Genomic DNA, 8,571 nt, shown 5'->3' with positions numbered 1-8,571 from the left:
GCCATAATAACCAAGGCTTCTCCAGGTTATCTGTGTAGCGCAATCGATAGCTGTTTCCATGGCGACAGCAAATGGATATGGCAAGCATTATATGTCACTCTCCGAGACAAGCATGGAAAATATCATGAAGGTGAGCTCCTCCACGCATGGGTCTCTCTAAGCTATTCATAGTCCACTAGTCTCAATATGCTGCCACGATTCTATTTATCTCCAGCATGCTTTTCTCCAAACTATCAGTCATATATTTTATCCGAAATGTGACGCCGCCATTCAATCCTGATCGACTTATCACTGCTGGCCTGGAGGTCTTGACTATCCTATGGGCTGGTATTGGTATTCTCACTGCTGCATTCCAATGTAAATTGCCTCGGACATGGGACTATCTCCACGGTGAATGCATCCAGCGTGGAAACTGGTGGAATTATATGGGTGTAATGAATATTGTGACCGACGCCGGGATAATGGCTCATGGGATCTTCATCATCGTGCGGCTTCAGATGCGCTTGAAGAGGAAGCTCGCACTGGCGATGATTTTTGGATTACGCACCTGGTGAGCGGCAAAACATTTCTCATATATTCTATTCATGACTGATCTCTTCTCCAGCGTTATTGCTGCCGGCGCTTGTCAGGCCTTTTACGCCAACCAAGCGGTTGAGTCCCCCGATCCGACGGCTGATACCTCGCCGTTTACCATCTCTACCCAAGTGACCCAGTGTTTGGGCCTTATCACTTGCTGTTCGCCTGAATTGAAGCCATTCATAGAGAACCTTCGCTCGTTGGGCTTCTACGTTGATGGAATATCGCGTCACAGTGCTTCTGGCGCGAGATGTGATGCAGCGACGACGCGACCTTGTAAGCAGGAGGACCTTTTCTGCCAGCAGCATGAACTTCAGACCATTTCTCCCTTGAAGAGCTCTTATCAAGCAGCAGTTACTGCGTCATCATCAAAACGAGACTGGGATGAGGGAAGCCAGTCTAGCCAGGCTCACATTATCCACGAAGTCCGCACATGGACTGTTACCGAGTCGGTATGAGATGGCATGCAGGCCCTGTTTCCGTTTAATTTCTGTGCTTGTCCTACGTTAGTAGGATAGTAGAAATTCAGTCTTGATTGTTGTGGAATTTACCATTCGCTTATTCAAATGCTCCCATTCCTGTGCCGTGTACGACCCTTCTTCTCTCGCTACTACCTCTCCCTCTTTGTTTACTCTCTCCTTTTTTGTTTTTCTGTTTTCCCTTGCCCACATCATCGTCCTGTCGCTACTTTTCCTAGTAATGTTACCTCTCCCTTTTCCGGTAGGAATAATGGTAGATCATTATAGGATGTAGGAAACTAGACCGGATATTCCCTGTACGGCGGGAGGGCATACCCACAACGGGGACATGGCTATCAACCCGTCAAAAGCGGATCCAGACCACTGATCTGCACGCCCAGTGCATCCGAAATGTCTTGCGAGAGGGGCGATAACTGCGATCCCCGACTTCAATTGGGCTTTTCCACCATGGGTACCCATGTCAGGTTGCGTTCTCGCCTCACACAGGTGCTCGGTGTCGCCTGATTAGCCTGTCACAGCTGCCATCTGATTTGTAGACTTTCTCGACTGCCTAATCCATGTACTTTGTACAGCAGGGACTACGGAGAGTATTCAGGGACCCTGGCCCTGCTACTGATTGGCTATGTGGGCCGGGCCAGAGCTGTTGTAAATCCCTCGGTCTCTGTCCGTGTTCCCAAATTCTTTTTTCTTCCTCTTCACGCATTTCTGTTGAAGAGTTCCGTGATTGATCGTCCGAATATTTGTATACTCGTCCATATATGGTCATTGCCAATACCCACTAATTTCTCCAAGATGTCTACGCACGAATTGAAGCAAATGGCGCCTCCGGTGCTGAGCGAGATGGAGGGACAACCGATCTACCGAGACAAGGACGATGTGTATTTGACTCGCATGGGGAAGCGCCCTGTTTTGAAGGTGAAGCTCCCTTGACAATTCCATCTCTGACGGAGGTACTAACATCATCCTTCGAAAGAGAAACTTTGGGTTGATGTCAATGCTAGGATTTAGCTGCACCCTGTTGGTCACATGGGAGGGATATATCATGCAAGTTGTCCTTGACCCTGCGCGGTGACGACCTCATGGCTTACATTAGGGTTCTTCCAACAGATTGTTTCTGCAATCTTTTCAAAAGTACTTTGCATCCGCTGCATCAACGTGTGTTGAATCGATTACTGACCTAGACCCAGCGGTGGCCCGGCTGGCTCTGTCTATGGCTTTCTTTTCGTCTGGGCTGGTATTGCCGCCACATTTGTCGTAATATCTGAGCTTGTGTCGATGTAAGCTTCCATTAGGGATACGCACCTGGGGAGAACTGATGAGCGATCGCCAGGGCTCCTACGTCCGGAGGACAGTACCATTGGTGCTCGATGTTGGCCCCTCCATCGGCAATGAAGTTGGCCAGTTATATGACAGGTACGTCTATGCCAGGAAACTCAAGAGCTGCCTGGAGTTTGGTCATTTACGATAAGGATAGGTTGGCTTACCGTGATCGGATGGCAAGCCACTTTCGCATCCGCCATGTACTTGAACGGGAACATGATCCAAGCCCTTATTATCCTTACCAGGTCAGAGTATGTCCCACACCCATGGCGGAAAGCTCTATATGCATGGGGACTCTCTGCCCTCTCTGCCCTCATCAATATCGTTGGCGGCAAGTTTCTTCCCCGATTTGAGGGCACCATTCTAATCTTCCATGTCCTGGGGTTTTTCGCGATCCTGGTTCCCTTGACCTATATGGCAGACCACAAGTCGTCGGCCGAAGAAGTATTTACCTACTTCATCAACAAAGGCAATTGGCCTTCAGATGCGCTGTCAGTCTTTGTCGGACTGACTGGTCCTGTTTTCGCTTTCGCTGGCGGTGATGCTGCAGTCCATGTATGTCCACGGTGGTTATTCCATGGCGAAGAATATGTTAACATTCGCGATATAGATGGTTGAAGAGATGACCAATGCAACCACCGCTGTTCCCCTCTCGCTCATGCTAACAGTACTAATTAATGGGTCCATGGGCTTTGGAATGATGCTCGCCTTATATTTCTGTCTTGGTGATATCCAAGCTGCGCTTCAATCCCCGACAGGTGTACCTTTCTTTGCCATCTTTCTGCAGGCAACAGGCTCTGTATCCGGCACGGCGATAGCAGGTGCTTTGGTAACGTCCCTGGGCTGTTGTAACACAATTGGCACCTTAACAGCAGCATCGCGCCAATTTTGGTCCTTCTCTCGTGACCGAGGTATCCCTGCCTGGCGAATGTGGAGCAAGGTATACAGATCCCCTTAAGTATAAGACTGGCCTGCCCATTGAAACTGAAAGCTCGATAGGTGACTGAACGTACATCCATCCCAACATATGCAGTCCTTCTTACGGCAGTTGTCGGGTGCCTCCTGAATCTCATTACCATCGGATCAGACGTGGCATTCAACAGCTTGGTGTCCATGTCTATTTCGGGTCTTTACCTATCATACATGGCTGCTGGAGGAATGTTGCTCTACCGCCGCTGTACCGGCGGAATTGGGGGCGCGACCGAGGGCGAGCACACTATGATCAACACGGCAGGGGCTAGGCTAGTCTGGGGACCATTTCGAGTTCCTGGCATCTTGGGTATAACCATTAATACCTTCTCCTTGGCCTACATGACAATCGCTACGTTCTTTGGCTTCTGGCCTACGACTAACGATGTTAATACAAAGACGATGAACTATAGCATTGTTGGAACGATAGGCGTTATTATACTTAGCCTTATGTACTACTTTATCCGAGCGAGGAAGGTGTACAGTGGCCCTCAGATAGAGATATCCTGATGGTCAGATTGGAGATCATGGTCTACAGGCGTGACAGTTTGAGTTGTGTTTCCATAAGTGCCATTCTGATAGTAGCTCTCGAGACAGGGTATCTGGGAATAACTAATTTCAGTCTTCCCAGCTCGACCTGCGCCATAATTGATTTCAAACTGAAGTGGTTTTTGATGTATTCGCTGAATTACTCATCTCTCGAAATCAGCCTCACCGTGTGAATAGCCACCCCCAAAGTCTATACTATCACCGTTCTCATGTATTGGTATTTAGTGTATTGTCTAATAGAAAAAAGAAACCCACCCAAAACTATTCTTCAAGCTTGGCTGTTAGGTAGGGATATCTCAGTGGCTACGTTTATCATAATGGACTAGTGAACGTAAGGCTTGAAACTTGCCATAATACTCTATGGAAGGTAGCTATCTGCTGGTCCAGTTGTGGATAGGGCGAGGAATGCACCAGGGCTATCCAACAATGGCCAAGACAAGCCAGTCGCTGTGCTCAGTGTCCAGTGGCTTTAATATAATGCCCATGTTGTTTGCAGGGTTAGTCCCAGCCAACTACTGCTAGGATCCATACAAGTTTCTTTCTTCACGTCGTTTGCCCAAACCACTCCGATAAGCATTCGGAAGCGCCTCTAAACGCTGTACCACGATGCTTACCCTGGGGTTTCTCATGTATTGATAGCAAAATTATGAAGCCATGTGCAGCAGATCGCAACAGGTGCACTCAATAGTACGGGAAATGCTATATATAGTACGGGTGCGTTTCGAACAGGTCTACAAATAGGTCTTCCATGAAGTATGTTCCACCCTTGCTTTTAACCATACAAAAGGGATGCCCCACAGTAGGGCCCTTTTTAGGTTGCGTCAAGACGAAACACAACCTAGTCGTATGTTGCTAAATTTATTTGATCTCAGTATTGTGGTCTAATTTATGAACCATATTTTATTGGCTTACATTGCTCGAACAGATGTAGTGGCCGAGTTGTGGGCTACATTCTTGCCTATCTTGTCTCGTCGACATGCTAGTTACATTCAGTTACCAAATTGTTGGACCAGTCCAACCTTCTCATAGATAACCAATACATAGTCTAATCGAGACATTCCGCACTCCAGATACTAAGGCATCACTAGCTATGATTGGCGTGTGGGACATGACTTCGTCGTTTTACCATCGTGGTTCGACCGTCGGCTGCCTTGAAAAAGGCTCGGCTCTATACCATGATCTACAGTGGCTGAGGCGTTTAAACCTCTTGAAGAAGATAGTTTCGAATAATTGTAATCCCCCTTGGCTCGATATTTACGACAATGCAACGTAAACGATGCTAACATTTGTTTTCCATTAGTCCAGGAAATCGGCCAAGGCATTCAACAGTAGCAAAGGCGTGGCTTTCTTACTTTGAGGATGAAACCAAAACGAACTAAATTTGGAACATCCCCAGACTAAATATCAATAATTGTCATTGAAGGAACCATGGATGTAACCTCGTTGCTGTTATGTCAAGTGTATCTGGTGGGTCCATTCACAAAATTAGATCGTCCAAAGTCTAACTGCCCACAAATTGGATCTGCTCCACATCCGGACAAAACTACCCATCACGGTTTGAGATGTTGGTGCAGGATGTTTCAGAGTGCTACTGCGCTGTACTGGGGTCTCTCTATTGACATCACGTTGAAATATTTAAGAGTATTGCGTCCGCTCCGCTTTGGTCGTACCAGACCTGTATATCGCAATTCATTCAGCTAATCTACCAATATCTTTGACATATCTCATCGTGTTCACTATCATATTCTCCTCGTCTCTCTGTTCATAATCACCCATCAACGAGATATTATACTTCCATTATGCAGCTTCACGCTACTCTCGCCGTCGGTCTCTCCATTGTCGGATTCACCCTGGCGAGTCCCTGGAAGCATCCAATTGAATGGAAGGCATCCGACTTCGCTATCACCTGCGGCTCAGAAGATTGCAACTACAATTTCAACATCGTGAGCAATACCACCGGGCCCTCCAGATTCAAAACTTCCTGCTCTGGCGTTCCTGCCGAAGACGACTACAGCCCGTGCCAGGACAAAAACACCGAAGCCAAACTGCAAGCTGTGCCAGGGACACCCCCATCGTGGAGCCTGCACATCGAACATACTTGGATGGAAGGAGAAGCCAGGTATACCGCTCACGGTGACGTCAATATCACCGAGACCGCGAAGAGCTTCACAGTCCCCGTCACGCGGGTGGATGGGGTGGTTTAGAGGCAAGGACTGGCCACGTTTGAAGGAGACTCTACTGTTCAATGCTTTAGTTTTGTGTGGGATGGTAAATGTCATCGTGGGAAGCACAGGAAAGGTTTACGTCAGTGTAATAAATATGTTTTTTTTTTTTTTGGCCCACACTGGTGCCTCCGGTAGAGGACAGATTGTAGTGATATCTACGTAATAGAAGTACCTCTAAATAAGAGGACCAGGCCATCAGTGGGCTACAATATACTAGAGAATATTTATGCGTCAACCGTAATACCTGATCTTGAACCAGTTTTGATTTCTCCCAGTGCGTGGGTCTGTAGGAGCCAGCATTAACGTTATCACAGATTAATATTCTGACAGCGAAGCAATACAAGCTGCATTGCTCTGGAGAATCATTGTCAGGATGGTGGTTTTAGTTGAATGCTTATGAATTATAGACTAGCTACGAATAACTTCATTGATAAGAAAGGCCTTTCGTAATAGGCCCTAAATGATTTAAATGGCGTCTAAAAACGATGGTGTACGGAGTAGTCTGCGACTGAGCCCGCTAGTGAACTTGAATAACATGATATATATCTTAGCCTTGAGTTTTATCGTGCCATCTACTGTCCACCTCAAAGTATTTACTCCCTCGGAAGTGGAAATGGAGAGGAAACAGGGAGTAATGCAATAATTTACAAGGACAAATCAATAGTCGTGCAACATCTCTTAAGTCAATGGATATATTTACAGAAGCAAACTCTCCACCGCAGCCTCTTCGTTGAAAGGGGAACGTATGTTATATTATGTACAGCGTCTTCCTGGGCTACTGATTAATGCACCGGGGCTTTATGCCTCGTGCTGTAACAGGGTATCTGCATTATATGTAGTATGACCTGCACACACTACCCGAGTATACTGAAAAAAAGAGAGATATCAAGATCATCTCCGTGTAACCGAGCTTGGGCAAGGAAGTACCCACGCTATATCGAGTTGCTTGAAACAAATGTTTTCTCGTCGGATAATTATGGTGCTTCATATATAGGCCCCGGCGGCCTGGGGGGCTCACCTGGCATCTCCGCTAGTGGGTGAGCCTGGGATTGGGATGGGGATTTGTATTGTGTGGACGGTGCCTGCAGCCAAGTGGTTAGATTTGCACACCTACTCATCTGATGCAATCTGGCTTGCCTGGATGTTTGATTTGTTCTTTTTGGATCGTCGCCATAGCATGTACCACAGAGCTGCGAGGCCAATTGCCACTGCACCCACCGAGATTCCTACTCCAAGACCTATTTTCGTACCGCTGTTATCTCCAGAGACACTCTCTCCTGTTTTTCCAGCCGATGAAGGCGATGGTGATGGGTCTGATAATGTCGATACCGGCCTGGTGGATGTAGTCAACGCTGTAGATGAAATCTCCTTCGTGGAGGCTGGGGCTGACGTTATCGGTGTGGAGGTTGCTCCAATGGGTGTGAACAACGAGCTTGTCACAACAGTCGTGTTGAGGGCGGCAGGGGACCCGACAAGATCAGCATACGGAGGCAAAAAGTCTTTAATATCGTGTGTGCATTGATGCCTGTGGTGCAGTTACAAGGAGGGCCATCGGCGCAGCAGTATTTATCGGCCGAGCATCGGAAGACCGAGTTATGGATATGGTCCCCTGTTAGACGCTGGTTATCACAGGGTAGGTAAAGATGCCAGCCAAGACCACTTATTGAAAAAACAGTACCCCGAGCAGCCCGGTCAGTTCCAGGTTTTATCCGTGCAGCTGCCAATGACATAGTACTGCCCGCTGTAGTGAGCGCACATGTTGTTTGTTGAGCAAACATATCCGCTGCCTCCACAGCACGAGGAGACCGGATTCTGAGGAAAGCAAGGCTGGCCATTAGGAGCTATCTCACCATTTGGGAGGTAGCATGTCATCGCGGAAGCACAGAGCAGAGACTGGAGGGTGAGGCTGAGAAAAAAGTTCCGAAACAAATATCAATATCCTTTTCTCATGATTCTCAGCCAGTGTGTCACGACGCAGATGTAATAGACACAGTGATTCCCGGAGACAGAAGTGTTCAGAATACGAACAAAAAGGACGCTCACCACCCTCCTGGGGGACCCAAGGCTTTGACCTTCCCCTTATTATGTTGGGTCTCCCATCGCTGGGGTGGTTTATCGGACAGGGATCTGATAGCCCTAAGCGCTGCCAAGCCTCACTAGCATATCGTGCTGGTTCAGGGTCCGTAAGGGTCCAATTGGCCATGGATCAGCGGCGTAGGCACTCTGCATACACCGTCGCGTTTTGAGTGGGACGCAGGAATGTCTCATTGGGCATTCACATTAAAAGCGGCTTCTGTTCTGGTCTCAATGCACGAGCACATGTGGGCTCCCAAAATTACCATATCTGCCACAGTTTTCCACCAGGCTGCAGCAGACTGAGTGCGATTGCTCCCTCTTTTCAAAGGCAGTAGCTCCGTTTATTTTATCTTGTTTTTGTTTTTGTTTTTTTTTCT

At 47.7% G+C, this 8,571-nt stretch overlaps 2 protein-coding genes across 2 annotated transcripts; both read left to right on the top strand.

Annotated features, from left to right (window-relative positions):
* Window positions 1–215: 215 nt before the first annotated feature.
* ANOM_007950 (uncharacterized protein) lies at window positions 216–3,854 on the top strand (the record flags this gene model as incomplete). The annotated part of the gene is made up of 9 exons (XM_015553206.1): window positions 216–550; window positions 605–1,028; window positions 1,848–1,970; window positions 2,029–2,123; window positions 2,243–2,332; window positions 2,386–2,468; window positions 2,530–2,930; window positions 2,986–3,315; window positions 3,375–3,854. The coding sequence occupies 9 exons, from the start codon at window positions 216–218 to the stop codon at window positions 3,852–3,854; spliced, it is 2,361 nt and encodes a 786-aa protein (XP_015403851.1).
* Window positions 3,855–5,692: 1,838 nt separating this feature from the next.
* Window positions 5,693–6,097, top strand: ANOM_007949 (uncharacterized protein; the record flags this gene model as incomplete). The annotated part of the gene is made up of 1 exon (XM_015553205.1): window positions 5,693–6,097. One exon carries the CDS (start codon window positions 5,693–5,695, stop codon window positions 6,095–6,097), a length of 405 nt encoding a protein of 134 aa, XP_015403859.1.
* Window positions 6,098–8,571: the final 2,474 nt, after the last annotated feature.

Source organism: Aspergillus nomiae (assembly GCF_001204775.2).
Source record: "Aspergillus nomiae NRRL 13137 chromosome Unknown contig00304, whole genome shotgun sequence".
Taxonomy (NCBI): domain Eukaryota; kingdom Fungi; phylum Ascomycota; class Eurotiomycetes; order Eurotiales; family Aspergillaceae; genus Aspergillus; species Aspergillus nomiae.
Note: the sequence above shows the minus strand (reverse complement) of the source record. Positions and strands in the feature narration are given on the sequence as shown.